At 48.8% G+C, this 17,374-nt stretch overlaps 1 protein-coding gene across 4 annotated transcripts in view; it reads left to right on the top strand.

Annotated features, from left to right (window-relative positions):
• The window catches only part of LOC140396362 (glioma pathogenesis-related protein 1-like), a 39,439-nt gene that overhangs the window by 6,457 nt on the left and 15,608 nt on the right, over nt 1-17,374 (top strand). For all 4 annotated transcript variants that reach the window (XM_072484924.1, XM_072484923.1, XM_072484922.1 and 1 more), the window contains exons 2-4: nt 13,787-14,032; nt 16,334-16,446; nt 16,532-16,614. In XM_072484924.1, the coding sequence (XP_072341025.1) occupies nt 13,787-14,032; nt 16,334-16,446; nt 16,532-16,614 (442 nt within the window). The remainder of the gene's footprint in view (nt 1-13,786; nt 14,033-16,333; nt 16,447-16,531; nt 16,615-17,374) is intronic.

Below are 17,374 nucleotides of genomic sequence, written 5' to 3'. Positions count from 1 at the left end.
AGTGCAGAAGGAGGCCACTCTGCCCCCCGAGTCCGCACCGGCCCCCGGAAAGAGCACCCCACCCAAACTCAACACCTCCACCCAACACCAAGGGCAATTTGGACATTAAGGGCAATTTATCATTGGCCAATTCACCTAACCTGCACATCTTTGGACTGTGGGAGGAAACCGGAGCACCCAGAGGAAACCCACGCAGACACGGGGAGGACGTGCAGACTCCGCACAGACAGTGACCCAAGCCGGAATCGAACCTGGGACCCTGGAGCTGTGAAGCAATTGTGCTATCCACAATGCTACCGTGCTGCCCTTAAGAACAAATAAATCTACACTATATCATTTTACCGTAATCCATGTACCTATCCAATAGCTGCTTGAAGGTCCCTAATGTTTCCGACTCAACTACTTCCACAGGCAGTGCATTCCATGCCCCCACTACTCTCTGGGTAAAGAACCTACCTCTGATATCCCTCCTATATCTTCCACCTTTCACCTTAAATTTATGTCCCCTTGTAATGGTTTGTTCCACCCGGGGAAAAAGTCTCTGACTGTCTATCTATTCCCCTGATCATCTTATAAACCTCTATCAAGTCGCCCCTCATCCTTCTCCGTTCTAATGAGAAAAGGCCTAGCACCCTCAACCTTTCCTCGTAAGACCTACTCTCCATTCCAGGCAACATCCTGGTAAATCTTCTTTGCACCTTTTCCAAAGCTTCCACATCCTTCCTAAAATGAGGCGACCAGAACTGTACACAGTACTCCAAATGTGGCCTTACCAAAGTTTTGTACAGCTGCATCATCACCTCACGGCTCTTAAATTCAATCCCTCTGTTAATGAACGCGAGCACACCATAGGCCTTCTTCACAACTCTATCCACTTGAGTGGCAACTTTCAAAGATGTATGAACATAGACCCCAAGATCTCTCTGTTCCTCCACATTGCCAAGAACTCTACCGTTAACCCTGTATTCCGCATTCATATTTGTCCTTCCAAAATGGACAACCTCACACTTTTCAGGATTAAACTCCATCTGCCACTTCTCAGCCCAGCTCTGCATCCTATCTATGTCTCTTTGCAGCCGACAACAGCCCTCCTTACTATCCACAACTCCACCAATCTTCGTATCGTCTGCAAATTTACTGACCCACCCTTCAACTCCCTCATCCAAGTCATTAATGAAAATCACAAACAGCAGAGGACCCAGAACTGATCCCTGCGGTATGCCACTGGTAACTGGGATCCAGGCTGAATATTTGCCATCCACCACCACTCTCTGACTTCTATCGGTTAGCCAGTTCGTTATCCAACTGGCCAAATTTCCCACTATCCCATGCCTCCTTACTTTCTTTTTTTTTTATTAAATATTTTATTGAAAATTTTTGGTCAACCAACACAGTACATTGTGCATCCTTCACACAATATTATAACAACACAAATAACAATGACCTATTTTATAAACAAAAAATGAATAAATAATAAATAACAAAAATGAAAACTAGCCCTAATTGGCAACTGCCTTGTCACAAGTAACACTCTCCAAAAATATAATTTAACAGTCCACTATATAATTATCTGTAGCAACGACCTATACATACTATACAGTATATATTAACAACCCTGAGAGTCCTTCTGGTTCCTCCTCCCCCCCCCCCCCCCCCCCCCCGCGATCCTGGGCTGCTGCTGCCTTCTTTTTCCCATTCCGTCTATCTTTCTGCGAGGTATTCGACGAACGGTTGCCACCGCCTGGTGAACCCTTGAGCCGACCCCCTTAGGATGAACTTAATCCGCTCTAGCTTTATAAACCCCGCCATGTCATTTATCCAGGTCTCCACCCCCGGGGGCTTGGCTTCTTTCCACATTAGCAATATCCTGCGCCGGGCTACTAGGGACGCAAAGGCCAAAACATCGGCCTCTCTCGCCTCCTGCACTCCCGGCTCTTGTGCAACCCCAAATATAGCCAACCCCCAGCTTGGTTCGACCCGGACTCCCACTACTTTTGAAAGCACCTTTGTCACCCCCATCCAAAACCCCTGTAGTGCCGGGCATGACCAAAACATATGGGTATGATTCGCTGGGCTTCTCGAGCACCTCGCACACCTATCCTCCACCCCAAAAAATTTACTGAGCCGTGCTCCAGTCATATGTGCCCTGTGTAATACCTTAAACTGAATCAGGCTTAGCCTGGCACACGAGGACGACGAGTTTACCCTGCTTAGGGCATCTGCCCACAGCCCCTCCTCGATCTCCTCCCCCAGCTCTTCTTCCCATTTCCCTTTTAGTTTATCTACCATAGTCTCCCCTTCGTCCCTCATTTCCCTATATATATCTGACACCTTACCATCCCCCACCCATGTCTTTGAGATCACTCTGTCCTGCACCTCTTGTGTCGGGAGCTGCGGGAATTCCCTCACCTGTTGCCTCGCAAATGCCCTCAGTTGCATATACCTGAATGCATTCCCTTGGGGCAACCCATATTTCTCGGTCAGCGCTCCCAGACTCGCGAACTTCCCATCCACAAACAGATCTTTCAGTTGCGTTATTCCTGCTCTTTGCCACATTCCATATCCCCCATCCATTCCCCCCGGGGCAAACCTATGGTTGTTTCTTATCGGGGACCCCCCCCAAGGCTCCAGTCTTTCCCCTATGCCGTCTCCACTGTCCCCAAATCTTCAGTGTAGCCACCACCACCGGGCTTGTGGTGTAGTTCCTCGGTGAGAACGGCAATGGGGCTGTCACCATAGCCTGTAGGCTAGTCCCCCTACAGGACGCCCTCTCTAATCTCTTCCACGCCGCTCCCTCCTCCTCTCCCATCCACTTACTCACCATTGAAATATTAGCGGCCCAATAATACTCACTTAGGCTCGGTAGTGCCAGCCCCCCCCTATCCCTGCTACGCTGTAAGAATCCCTTCCTCACTCTCGGGGTCTTCCCGGCCCACACAAAACCCATGATGCTCTTTTCAATCCTTTTAAAAAAAGCCTTCGTGATCACCACCGGGAGGCACTGAAACACAAAGAGGAATCTCGGGAGGACCACCATCTTAACCGCCTGCACCCTCCCTGCCATTGACAGGGATACCATATCCCATCTCTTGAAATCCTCCTCCATCTGTTCCACCAACCGCGTTAAATTTAACCTATGCAATGTGCCCCAATTCTTAGCTATCTGGATCCCCAGGTAACGAAAGTCCCTTGTTACCTTCCTCAACGGTAGGTCCTCTATTTCTCTACTCTGCTCCCCTGGATGCACCACAAACAACTCACTTTTCCCCATGTTCAATTTATACCCTGAAAAATCCCCAAACTCCCCAAGTATCCGCATTATTTCTGGCATCCCCTCCGCCGGGTCCGCCATGTATAGTAGCAAATCGTCCGCATACAAAGATACCCGGTGCTCTTCTCCTCCCCTAAGTACTCCCCTCCACTTCTTGGAACCCCTCAACGCTATCGCCAGGGGCTCAATCGCCAGTGCAAACAATAATGGGGACAGAGGGCATCCCTGCCTTGTCCCTCTATGGAGCCGAAAATATGCAGATCCCCGTCCATTCGTGACCACGCTCGCCACTGGGGCCCTATACAACAGCTGCACCCATCTAACATACCCCTCTCCAAAACCAAATCTCCTCAACACCTCCCACAAATAATCCCACTCCACTCTATCAAATGCTTTCTCGGCATCCATCGCCACTACTATCTCCGTTTCTCCCTCTGGTGGGGCCATCATCATTACCCCTAACAACCTCCGTATATTCGTGTTCAGCTGTCTCCCCTTCACAAACCCAGTTTGGTCCTCGTGGACCACCCCCGGGACACATTCCTCTATTCTCATTGCCATTACCTTGGCCAGGACCTTGGCATCTACATTTAGGAGGGAAATAGGTCTATAGGACCCGCATTGTAGCGGGTCCTTTTCCTTCTTTAAGAGAAGCGATATCGTTGCTTCAGACATAGTCAGGGGCAGTTGTCCCCTTTCCTTTGCCTCATTAAAGGTCCTCGTCAGTACCGGGGCGAGCAAGTCCACATATTTTCTATAGAATTCGACTGGGAATCCATCCGGTCCCAGGGCCTTTCCCGCCTGCATGCTCCTAATTCCTTTCACCACTTCTTCTACCTCGATCTGTGCTCCCAGTCCCACCCTTTCCTGCTCTTCCACCTTGGGAAATTCCAGCCGATCCAAAAAGCCCATCATTCTCTCCCTCCCATCCGGGGGTTGAGCTTCATATAATTTTTTATAAAATGTCTTGAACACTCCATTCACTCTCTCCGCTCCCCGCTCCATCTCTCCTTCCTCATCCCTCACTCCCCCTATTTCCCTCGCTGCTCCCCTTTTCCTCAATTGGTGTGCCAGCAACCTGCTCGCCTTCTCCCCATATTCGTACTGTACACCCTGTGCCTTCCTCCATTGTGCCTCTGCAGTGCCTGTAGTCAGCAAGTCAAATTCTACATGTAGCCTTTGCCTTTCCCTGTACAGTCCCTCCTCCGGTGCTTCCGCATATTGTCTGTCCACCCTCAAAAGTTCTTGCAGCAACCGCTCCCGTTCCTTACTCTCCTGCTTCCCTTTATGTGCCCTTATTGATATCAGCTCCCCTCTAACCACCGCCTTCAACGCCTCCCAGACCACTCCCACCTGGACCTCCCCATTATCATTGAGTTCCAAGTACTTTTCAATGCACCCCCTCACCCTTAGACACACCCCCTCATCTGCCATTAGTCCCATGTCCATTCTCCAGGGTGGGCGCCCTCCTGTTTCCTCCCCTATCTCCAAGTCCACCCAGTGTGGAGCGTGATCCGAAATGGCTATAGCCGTATACTCCGTTCCCCTCACCTTCGGGATCAATGCCCTACCCAGCACAAAAAAGTCTATTCGCGAGTAGACTTTATGGACATAGGAGAAAAACGAGAACTCCTTACTCCTAGGTCTGCTAAATCTCCACGGGTCTACACCTCCCATCTGCTCCATAAAATCTTTAAGTACCTTGGCTGCTGCCAGCCTCCTTCCAGTCCTGGACTTCGACCTACCCAGCCCTGGTTCCAACACCGTATTAAAATCTCCCCCCATTATCAGCTTTCCCATCTCTAGGTCCAGAATGCGTCCTAGCATCCGCCTCATAAAATTGGCATCATCCCAGTTCGGGGCATATACGTTTACCAAAACCACCGTCTCCCCCTGTAGTTTACCACTCACCATCACGTATCTGCCCCCGTTATCCGCCACTATAGCCTTTGCCTCGAACATTACCCGCTTCCCCACTAATATAGCCACCCCCCTGTTTTTCGCATCTAGCCCCGAATGGAACACCTGCCCCACCCATCCTTTGCGTAGCCTAACCTGGTCTATCAGTTTCAGGTGCGTTTCCTGTAACATAACCACATCTGCCTTAAGTTTCTTAAGGTGTGCGAGTACCCGTGCCCTCTTTATCGGCCCGTTCAGCCCTCTCACGTTCCACGTGATCAGCCGAGTTGGGGGGCTTCCTAACCCCCCCCCTTGTCGATTAGCCATCCCCTTTTTCCAGCTCCTCACCCGGTTCCCACGCAGCTGTATCTCCCCCAGGCGGTGCCCCCCCGCCCATCCTCTCCCATATCAGCTCCCCCCTCTCCCCAGCAGCAGCAACCCAGTAATTCCCCCCTCCCACCCCCCCCGCTAGATCCCCCGCTAGCGTAATTACTCCCCCCATGTTGCTCCCAGAAGTCAGCAAACTCTGGCTGACCTCGGCTTCCCCCCGTGACCTCGGCTCGCACCGTGCGACGCCCCCTCCTTCCTGCTTCTCTATTCCCGCCATGATTATCATAGCGCGGGAACCAAGCCCGCGTTTCTCCCTTGGCCCCGCCCCCAATGGCCAACGCCCCATCTCCTCCACCTCCCCTCCTCCCCCCATCACCACCTGTGGGAGAGAGAAAAGTTACCACATCGCAGGATTAGTACATAAAACCCCTCTTTGCCCCCCACATTCGCCCCACCACTTTGTTCGAACGTTCTTTTTAATAACCCGCTCATTCCAGTTTTTCTTCCACAATAAAAGTCCACGCTTCATCCGCCGTCTCAAAGTAGTGGTGCCTCCCTCGATATGTGACCCACAGTCTTGCCGGTTGCAGCATTCCAAATTTTATCTTCTTTTTATGAAGCACCGCCTTGGCCCGATTAAAGCTCGCCCTCCTTCTCGCCACCTCCGCACTCCAGTATTGATAAACGCGGATCACCGCGTTCTCCCATTTACTGCTCCGAGTTTTCTCCGCCCATCTAAGGACCATTTCTCTATCCTTAAAACGGAGGAATCTCACCACTATGGCTCTGGGAATTTCTCCTGCTCTCGGTCCTCGCGCCATCACTCGGTATGCTCCCTCCACCTCCAACGGACCCGCCGGGGCCTCCGCTCCCATTAACGAGTGCAGCATCGTGCTCACATATGCCCCGACGTCCGCTCCCTCCACACCTTCAGGAAGACCAAGAATCCTCAGGTTGTTCCTCCTTGCGTTGTTTTCCAGTGCCTCCAACCTTTCCACACATCGTTTCTGATGTGCCTCCTGCGTCTCCGTCTTCACCACCAGGCCCTGTATATAGTCCTCATTCTCGGCTGCCTTTGCCTTCACGACCCGAAGCTCCCGCTCCTGGGTCTTTTGTTCCTCCTTTAGCCCTTCGATCGCCTGTAGTATCGGGGCCAACAGCTCTTTCTTCATTTCCTTTTTGATCTCTTCCACACAGCATTTCAAGAACTCTTGTTGTTCAGGGCCCCATGTTAAACTGCCACCTTCGGACGCCATCTTGGTTTTTGCTTGCCTTCCTTGCCGCTGTTCTAAAGGATCCACTGCAATCTGGCCACTCTCTCCTCCTTTTTCCATCCGTATCCAGGGGGGATTCCCTTCTGGTTTACCGCACAGTGTTTTAGCCGTCAAAATTGCCGTTGGGGCTCCTATGAAGAGCCCAAAAGTCCGTTTCACAGGGAGCTGCCGAAACGTGCGACTCAGCTGGTCATCGCCGCACCCGGAAGTCGCCTCCTTACTTTCTGCATAAGCCTACCGCGGGGAACTTTATCAAATGCCTTACTAAAATCCATGTACACTACATCCACTGCTTTACCTTCATCCACATGCTTGGTCACCTCCTCAAAGAATTCAATAAGACTTGTAAGGCAAGACCTACCCCTCACAAATCCATGCTGACTATCCCTAATCAAGCAGTGTCTTTCCAGATGCTCAGAAATCCTATCCTTCAGTACCCTTTCCATTACTTTGCCTACCACCGAAGTAAGACTAACTGGCCTGTAATTCCCAGGGTTATCCCTAGTTCCTTTTTTGAACAGGGGCACGACATTCGCCACTCTCCAATCCCCTGGTACCACCCCTGTTGACAGTGAGGACGAAAAGATCATTGCCAACGGCTCTGCAATTTCATCTCTTGCTTCCCATAGAATCCTTGGATATATCCCGTCAAGCCCGGGGGACTTGTCTATCCTCAAGTTTTTCAAAATGCCCAACACATCTTCCTTCCTAACAAGTATTTCCTCGAGCTTACCAATCTGTTTCACACTGTCCTCTCCAACAATATCGCCCCTCTCATTTGTAAATACAGAAGAAAAGTACTCGTTCAAGACCTCTCCTATCTCTTCAGACTCAATACACAATCGCCCGCTACTGTCCTTGATCGGACCTACCCTCGCTCTAGTCATTCTCATATTTCTCACATATGTGTAAAAGGCCTTGGGGTTTTCCTTGATCCTACCCGCCAAAGATTGTTCATGCCCTCTCTTAGCTCTCCTAATCCCTTTCTTCAGTTCCCTCCTGGCTATCTTGTATCCCTCCAATGCCCTGTCTGAACCTTGTTTCCTCAGCCTTACATAAGTCACCTTTTTCCTCTTAACAAGACAGTCAACCTCTCTTGTCAACCATGGTTCCCTCACTCGACCATCTCTTCCCTGCCTGACAGGGACATACATATCAAGGACACGTAGCACCTGTTCCTTGAACAAGTTCCACATTTCACTTGTGTCCTTCCCTGCCAGCCTATGTTCCCAACTTATGCACTTCAATTCTTGTCTGACAACATCATATTTACCCTTCCCCCAATTGTAAACCTTGCCCTGTTGCATGTACCTATCCCTCTCCATTACTAAAGTGAAAATCACAGAATTGTGGTCACTATCTCCAAAATGCTCCCCCACTAACAAATCTATCACTTGCCCTGGTTCATTACCCAGTACTAAATCCAATATTGCCCCTCCTCTGGTCGGACAATCTACATACTGTGTTAGAAAAGCTTCCTGGACATACTGCACAAACACCACCCCATCCAAACTATTTGATCTAAAGAGTTTCCACTCAATATTTGGGAAGTTAAAGTCGCCCATGACTACTACCCTATGACTTCTGCACCTTTCCAAAATCTGTTTCCCAATCTGTTCCTCCACATCTCTGCTACTATTGGGGGGCCTATAGAAAACTCCTAACAAGGTGACTGCTCCTTTCCTATTTCTGACTTCAACCCATACTACCTCAATAGGGTGATACTCCTCGAACTGCCTTTCTGCAGCTGTTATACTATCTCTAATTAATAATGCCACCCCCCCACCTCTTTTACCACCCTCCCTAATCTTATTGAAACATCTATAACCAGGGACCTCCAACAACCATTTCTGCCCCTCTTCTATCCAAGTTTCCGTGATGGCCACCACATCGTAGTCCCAAGTACCGATCCATGCCTTAAGTTCACCCACCTTATTCCTGATGCTTCTTGCGTTGAAGTATACACACTTCAACCCATCTCCGTGCCTGCAAGTATTCTCCTTTGTCAGTGTTCCCTTCCCCACTGCCCCATTACACGCTTTGGAGTCCTGAATATCAGCTACCTTAGTTGCTGGACTACAAATCTGGTTCCCATTCCCCTGCCAAATTAGTTTAAACCCTCCCGAAGAGTACTAGAAAACCTCCCTCCCAGGATATTGGTGCCCCTCTGGTTCAGATGCAACCCGTCCTGCTTGTACAGGTCCCACCTTCCCCAGAATGCGCTCCAATTATCCAAATACCTGAAGCCCTCCCTCCTACACCACTCCTGCAGCCACGTGTTCAACTGCACTCTCTCCCTATTCCTAGCCTCGCTATCACGTGGCACCGGCAACAAACCAGAGATGACAACTCTGTCTGTCCTGGCTTTTAACTTCCAGCCTAACTCCCTAAACTTGTTTATTACCTCCACACCCCTTTTCCTACCTATGTCGTTGGTGCCAATGTGCACCACGACTTCTGGCTGCTCACCCTCCCCCTTAAGGATCCTGAAGACACGATCCGAGACATCCCTGGCCCTGGCACCCGGGAGGCAACATACCTTCCGGGAGTCTCGCTCGCGACCACAGAATCTCCTATCTATTCCCCTAACCATGGAATCTCCTACAACTATTGCTTTTCTATTCTCCCCCCTTCCCTTCTGAGCCCCAGAGCCAGACTCAGTGCCAGAGACCTGGCCGCTAGGGCCTTCCCCCGGTTGGTCATCCCCCCCAACAGCATCCAAAACGGAATACTTGTTTTGAAGGGGAACGGCCACGAGGGATCCCTGCACTGTCTGCCTGTTTGTTTTTTTCCCCCTGACTGTAACCCAGCTATTCTTGTCCTGTACCTTGGGTGTGGTTACCTCCCTGTAACTCTTCTCAATCACCCCCTCTGCCTCCCGGATGATCCGAAGTTCATCCAGCTTCAGCTCCAGTTCCCTAACACGGTCTTTGAGGAGCTGAAGTTGGGTGCACTTCCCGCAGGTATAGTCAGTGGGGACACCGGTGGTATCCCTCACCACCCACATCCTACAGGAGGAGCATGTAACTGGCCTAGCCTCCATCCCCTCTTACCTTACAGAATATAGCTGCCGTGTGGACTAACTAGATCTCCACCCTCCGACTCTGCTCCCAGTCAGCTACACTTTCTGTAAACTCCTGGCTCTCTTCGCACTCTTTGCGGAAATCTCGGAAACAAAATGAGAGGAGCACCTTACTCCCTCCTCACCTAACTCCTTCGGTCACCAAACTCTCACTATCGCACTCAAATGCACCAAATTCAGCAATCAGTGCAAACAAAGTCTGCACTGTAGGGGATCACTTTTATACTGTGAATCTAGCCTCTGAAAAACTGGCCTAATCCAATTAACTAATTAACAAGCTCCAGCTGCAAGTGCCTACAAGTAGAAGCCTGTTTAAAGCTGATTGAAAATTCACCTTCTTCTACGATAGGATAGATAAACCTAGAACCTGGCAATTGCAGTTCCACCCAGTTGGATGATGATGGAGAAGCATAGGAAGAGGAGGAGATAGTTACGTGCATCAAAGGCAGCAAACAGGTTGAGGAGGATGTGAAAGGATAGCTAATCTTTCTCACGGTGGGCAGAATCTTACCTCTCACAGTGGGCAGAATCTTACCATATTTTTTCAAAGTGTCTGGCTCAGACTCAACCGGTGTGTAGTTCTCCAGCTGCACAGACCAGTTTTCTCTCCAGATCTTGAGCCTCTCTGGGTAAGAAAAAAAAGTGGGCGTGATTTACCCCATCACTCTGGTGGGGTGACCTGGCCAGGCCAGCTGCACATACTCAGTTCACTTACTTCAACATACTCCGCAGACATCGGGGCACCATCTTTAAAGCACTGAAGTCAAAATCGGCTTCCCCCCCCCCAATCCCAGACAATCATCAGCGGCTCCCCCCCCCCCCCCCCCCACCCCCCACCTGCCGCACAATCATTGAGGGGATCCACCCCCTCCCCACCGCTGCGTAAGTATTGCCAGTGTTCCCCCCCTCACTGCTCCCTCTCCCGTGGCTGCAGGTTTCCCCCCTCACTATCCGCTCTCCCCCCACATATAACTGGAACCCCCTCCCACTCCTGGGGCTCTCCCCTGGCACTGCCCCACACAGGTTGACGGTGCCAACCTGGCAGCTCCAACTTGTGCCGGGGCAGTGTCTGGACATGTTTATCCCCCCCCCCCCCCACCCGGCCTGGGGGCTATAATTACCTTTGCCCCACCGGGGATCCTTTTGCCTGAATTTCGACTTTCAAAACCTGTTGTAAACCTCGCCGACATGGTATGACGTCGGCAAGGTTTGAATATTCAGTGAATGGGGTGATGTGGGGTGGGTGCTGGTTAATGATATTAAAATTTATTGAAATCCATTGAAATGAGGTTCTCGCATTTCCCAATTCTCTCTGGGTTTTTCTCCACATCGCCATTCTCTCTAACAATGAAAAGCCTCCCCAGTGACTTAGAGTGCATAATATAACTTTAAGATGCGAGCCATTTCAGTATTATGGCATGGGTATAAACCGCAGTGGAGAAATTCAAGCATGAAGTTTCAGCAATGATGGGAATGGATTTGGGATGTAATAGAATGCTTAATAACTTTGTAGAGAAAAGGAGATGGCCGATGGCGTGGAGATTTGTCAAAATGTTGGGATAAAGGTTTTTTGTTTTGTAAAGGAATGATGGTGGCAGATTATAAGGAGTGGGACAATACCTGAAGAAAGGGAACTGTTAAACAATATCAGCTAACTTGGAAACTAAAAAGTAACATCTGGTCAGCAGTTGTCAAGGGAGTAAAAGGTAAATCTGATGCACAAAATGAGCTTGGAGAGGATGCGAGGGGGGATGAGACATGAGAAAACAATGCAAGTTCAGGATTAGGGCAGTGGAGAGCTTTCGAGGAGGTTTGGCCCAATGGAAGTGGGAGGCAAGCTGAGCAGAGGATCTCAGTCTTACTCGCAAAGAAGACCATGATCTCTCCACATTTGTGTGTTTTTTTCAAGTATTTTTATTCAAATTTTAACATATATACATTTAACATGCATAATATTACAAAGCAAAATAAATGCAACATCAACCCTGAACCCAGCTCCCCTACCCCCTTAGCAGAAGATGGTAACCAGCTCCCTGAAATGTAGTAGAACAAGCCTCATCTTTTATGGAACCCCTCACACATCCCTCTTAAAGTGAACATCACCTTTTCTAAGTGCAAGAACTCAATTACATCTCCCAGCCACACCGAGTGGAGAAGCTGACCTCCACCCCAACAGAACCGGCCTGCGAGCGATCAGCGAGGCGAAGGCTAAAACATCTGCCCCCGCTCCCACCTGCAACTCCGGCAACTCTGACACCCCGAATATGGCCCCTAGGGGACTGGACTCTTAAGTCCACATGCAGAATTGCTGACATGGTGCTGAAGAACCATCTCCAAAATTTCTCCAGCTTCGGGCAGGACGAGAACATGTGTACGTGATTGGCTGGGCCCCTCCCACGCCGCTCACAAACATCCTCCACCCCCTCAAACAGCCCGCTCATCCTCGACTTTGTCAGGTGTGCTCTGTACTGTCTTTAGCTGTATCAACCCCAGCCTCGCACACGAGGTTGAGGCATTCACCCTTCGCAGCACCTCACACAACCCCTTCTCCAACGCCATCCACAGCTCCTCCTCCCACTTAGCCTTGACCCCCTCCAGAGATGCCTTATCCTCCTCCAAAATCTCCCATAGATCGCCGAAATGACTCCCTCTCCAGCCCCATCGCCAACAAAACACCCTCCAGCAACGAGGAGGGGGGTGTCACCAGAAAGGTCGGAAAAACCTTATTCGAAAAATCCCGCACCTGCATGTATCTGATACTCTCCCCACGTGGGACCTCAAACATCTCCCCCAACTCCTCCAAACTTGCAAACCGCCCTTCCAAAAATAAGTTCTTCATCTCCATCACCCCTCGCTCCTCCCATCCCCGAAACCTCATATTAATCCTCCCTGGTTCAAACCCGTGGTTCCCTCCGATCAGAATCAACTTCGACCCCGCCCCCAACCTAAAGTGCTGCCGAAATTGCCTGTATATTTTCAGCGTGGCCACCACCACAGGACTCCCAAGAACATTTCGTGGGGCAAAGGGGAGCGGTGCCATTGCCAGCGCCTGCACACCCAACCCCTTGTAAGAGCCTGCCTCCATCCTCACCTACAAAGCCGCCTTCTCCCTGTTCCAACCTGCACTTTCTCCGCGTTCGATGCCCAAGAATAGTACAACAGGTTGAGAAGGGTCAAACCCCCTGACTGTCGCCCTCTCTGAAGTACCAACCTCCTATTCCTTGCCACCTTACATGCACACATAAACGACAAAATCAACCTATCCACCCCATAAAAGAAGATTTCGGCAAAAACACTGGCAAGCACAGAAATATGAATAAAAAACATGGCAAAATATCCATCTTAACCGCCTCCACCCAACTTGCCAATGATAGGGAAAGACTGCCCCACCTCGACAGACCATGTCCACCAGACTCAAAGTTAAACTTACAGAGCCGGGCCCAATCCCGAGCCACCTGCATTCCAAAATACCTAAAGTGAGTTGTTGCCACCCGAAATGGCAACCTCCCCACCCCGACTCCTGCCCATGGAGAAGACACTTTTCACAAAACACTCAATTTTTCCCAAATTTAATTTATAGCCTAAAAACGCCCCAAATCTCCTAAGCAATTCCATTATATCCCCCACTGAAGAGCCCGCGTTAGAGATATACAGCAACAAATCATCAGCAAACAGAGATACCCTATGCTACACCTCCACCCCCCATCCCCCTTCATTATCTCCCTCCATTTATCCGAGCACCTCAGCACTATACCCAAGAGCTCTAAAACCAGAGCAAACAGAAGGGGGGGGGGGGGAATCTCCACATTTGTTGAATGTGCAGGCGGAGAAGGTTTTAACATTGTTTGCAGCAAATATTCAATAAAGAAGTTACATTTTTAAAATCTGAGACACATCTCTTTTATTTATTTCACCTTTTTTGAATTTTAGTCTTGGGATCGGATCCTTGCTAACGTAGCCTTAGGATGGAGTAAGAACTGCAGATTTGAACATAACAAAGACCTGAAAGTGCGAGGAAAACTTCATCCAGTATTCCCCGTTGTCGGAGAAAACATCTACGTTACAGAAGGCTCCTCTTTAAATGTCACCATGGCAATAGAAAATTGGCACAACGAAGTTAAATATTATGATTATGTTTCACGACGTTGCACAAATGTATGTGGCCATTACACCCAGGTAATGTATTTTGTACAAATAATTTCATAGGTCAAGATGATACCCCAAAATAGCATTTCCATTACTGCTTTAGTGAAAAGGTCTTTACTGATTTTATTCTTTTACAAATAAATATAGTAGTGCACCAAATGAGAAGAAAAGGCAACCTAGTTTCCCCACATACTTCAAAATGATTAAACATCACCTCCGGCACTAAGCTATGCTACTTCTGACAGTCACAAGAGCTCTAACAATCTCTGCCCATTAGCCCTATATGTACATCCAGTAAGCTAGGTTATAATTACTGTTCATTCAGGTCTTATCTCTATCATGTTAACCATCGGTTAAGTATCTGGTACTTGGGCAGCACGGTGGTGCAGTGGTTAGCACTGCTGCCTCACAACGCCAAGGTCCCAGGTTCAATCCTGGCTCTGGGTCACTGTCCATGTGGAGTTTGCACATTCTCCCATTGTTTGCTTGGGTTTTGCCCCAACAACCCAAAGATGTGCAGGGTAGGTGGAGTGACCACGCTAAATTGCCCCTTAATTGGAAAAAATGAATTGGGTATTCCATGCCATGCATAAATTTTCATGGCGTGGAACACGGAATTGCATCCTGCTTTACAACCGCAAGGGGATCGTAAAGCTAATACGATTTAATTCCAGCGGGAGAATATAGGGCTGGATTCTCCGATTGACATCGCCAAAATTGCATTCGGCGATTGGCCAGAGAATCCCCTTTCTTGACGCCAAAATCGGGGGGGGGGGGGGGGCGGCGCCTGTTTTCGGCTGTACCACCCCCTTCAAAACGGCGTCATCGGTGAATACGCGCACGCTGTTGGGACGGCCTCAGGTCGTCACCTGAAGGCCCTCCCTCGATGCTACGCCCCAGATGGGTTGACTTCCCGATGGCGTGGATCACTTGTGGTCTGAGGTTTCGTCAAACTCGCGTGGCGGCTGTGGGCTGTGTCTAGAGCTGCCACGGGGGGGGGATCTGGCAGGCCGGGTCCTCGCGCGGCAGGCGCCATGTTGTACGGCGCGACAATGTTGGATGTCGCGACAGCGCCACGGACCCGGCAATTCTCCGTCCATATCTGCAGATAAAACATGTGGGTTTTACGTGGCACGGCTGCTAGCCCCGCACTGGGCGGAGCATCGTAATACTAGACACATGCTCCGGACATAGCCTCAAATTCAGAGAATCCAGTCCATAGTCTCCCAAACGAAGAAGACTGCCCTTTATCGTTATCTACCCTGTCTTTAATTTAAATCAGAAGAACAATAGATATTTTAAAATAAATCTGAAGTAATAAAGAAAATGAACCTTCAGCAGCTACTGACCATAACACTATTACTCTAACAGTCAACTGTCAAATATCATTGGCTTCACAATTAAATGCTCCATTTAAAGCATGAGGAGCCATTGGGAATTGTGTCATGATATATAATGACTGGCCTGTTAAGTTATGCTGTGGAGATGTAAAGGAAAGTTAACCAGCCTCATCTTTAGGAGATAAATTACAAAATAAGATTTTTCCTTAGGTAAATAAATAATCCATCCTGGCAATCTACTACCAGATATTATTTGGAAATATAAAATTAATATAAGCATTTTAACTACTGGACTTCATTCAAATCCTGTTGTCCAACTGGTTGGAGACAGTAGTAAATTGTACAGCCTAGTGGTTGCCTGGTGACACCAGGTTGGTGACCTGATTTGCAGTGAGGACCATTACGTTTCACAGGAGTCTTGCATTAGTGCTCCGGCCCACTGGCAAAAAAAGGAACTTGTTTTGGACTCTCCTGGTTCCGAACCTCTTCCTGTTGTCTTCATCTGGTGGGAAAACAAAGATAACTTGGCTCTAGCCACCAGCTAAAATTTCAGTCAGGTCTCAATTATGAAATTGGGACCCAACATGCATATTTAAAGAAGGACCCGTTAAAATTTAGAATGGTCAATCAATTACCAGTGGTTTTCCAGTAGGTAAATAGGAGGGGAATTTTAATGGGGCAGAGTTAAAATCGTGCCTATTAAATTAGAATTCATACCGCCAAAATGTCTAAAACAAACTTTCAGTTTGTTGGTTATTCTTTAATATCCTCTGTATCCACTGTTGGTAATAACAAGCTTAGCTGACACTAAACCATGTTTTACCTCACTAGAAGAATGAACAGGGGTTGTCTATATAGTATAGATCAGAGTAAACTATCAATTATGCAAGAGACAATTGTGAGGTGCTCAACTCAGTTTAGTACTTTAGGTGATTATCAGGTTTTGCTTTTATTCCCAATTCATGATTTATCTTCCCTATTTTATTCCAAGCTTGTCTGGGCTTCAAGTTACAAAGTTGGCTGTGCATTTCATATCTGCCCATCAGGAATTGCTGGCTTTTCGGGTCACACTTCAGTCAATTTTGTTTGTGATTATGGACCAGGGTAAGTCTCTTTTAATATTGGATTTATTTTTGATGGCTTTAATATTCATAATCTAAATATTTACATATAATTCTTTTCCTTGCAGTGGAAATTTTCCAACGCACCCTTACTTAACAGGAAAGGCATGCAGTAAATGCTTTAAAGATCGTTGTGAGAATAATTTGTGCAGTAAGTTTGAGTCATTATTTTTCTCTTTGTGTATGTGGTATGTCACACCCACAATACTGGCAAAAGACAACTCAATAATTCTGCCACTAAAGAGTAATTCCTCGGTTAATGTTGCAGTTGTGCTCCTGAAAAAACTTAACACAAATCAGATTTTTTGATTGCAATCAATTTAAAAACATAGGGGGCGCGATTCTCTGCTCCAGCGCCGGTTGGGAGAATCGCCTGGGTCGCGAAATTTTCCCGCGACGCCGGTCCGACGCTCTCCCTCAATTCTCCCAAGTGGCGAGAACGGCCCCGTCGAGTTCCGGTTGGCGCAGGCCGGAGAATCGCCCGAGACACCCAAAATGGCGATTCTCCGGCACCCCCGCTATTCTCAGGCCCGGATGGGCCGAAGTACCGACGGCGTGACCCCAGTTCGCGCCGCCGCCGTTCACACATAGAACATAGAACATAGAACATAGAAAATACAGCACAGAACAGGCCCTTCGGCCCACGATGTTGTGCCGAACCTTTGTCCTAGATTAATCATAGATTATCATTGAATTTACAGTGCAGAAGGAGGCCATTAGGCCCCTTGAGTCTGCACCAGCTCTTGGAAAGAGCACCCTACCCAAACTCAACACCTCCACCCACCACCAAGAGCAATTTGGACATTAAGGGCAATTTATCATTGGCCAATTCACCTAACCCGCACATCTTTGGACTGTGGGAGGAAACCGGAGCACCCGGAGGAAACCCACGCAGACACGGGGAGGACGTG

Source organism: Scyliorhinus torazame, chromosome 19 (assembly GCF_047496885.1).
Source record: "Scyliorhinus torazame isolate Kashiwa2021f chromosome 19, sScyTor2.1, whole genome shotgun sequence".
In the NCBI taxonomy this organism is placed as follows: domain Eukaryota; kingdom Metazoa; phylum Chordata; class Chondrichthyes; order Carcharhiniformes; family Scyliorhinidae; genus Scyliorhinus; species Scyliorhinus torazame.
This window is presented reverse-complemented; position numbering and strand designations above follow the sequence as displayed.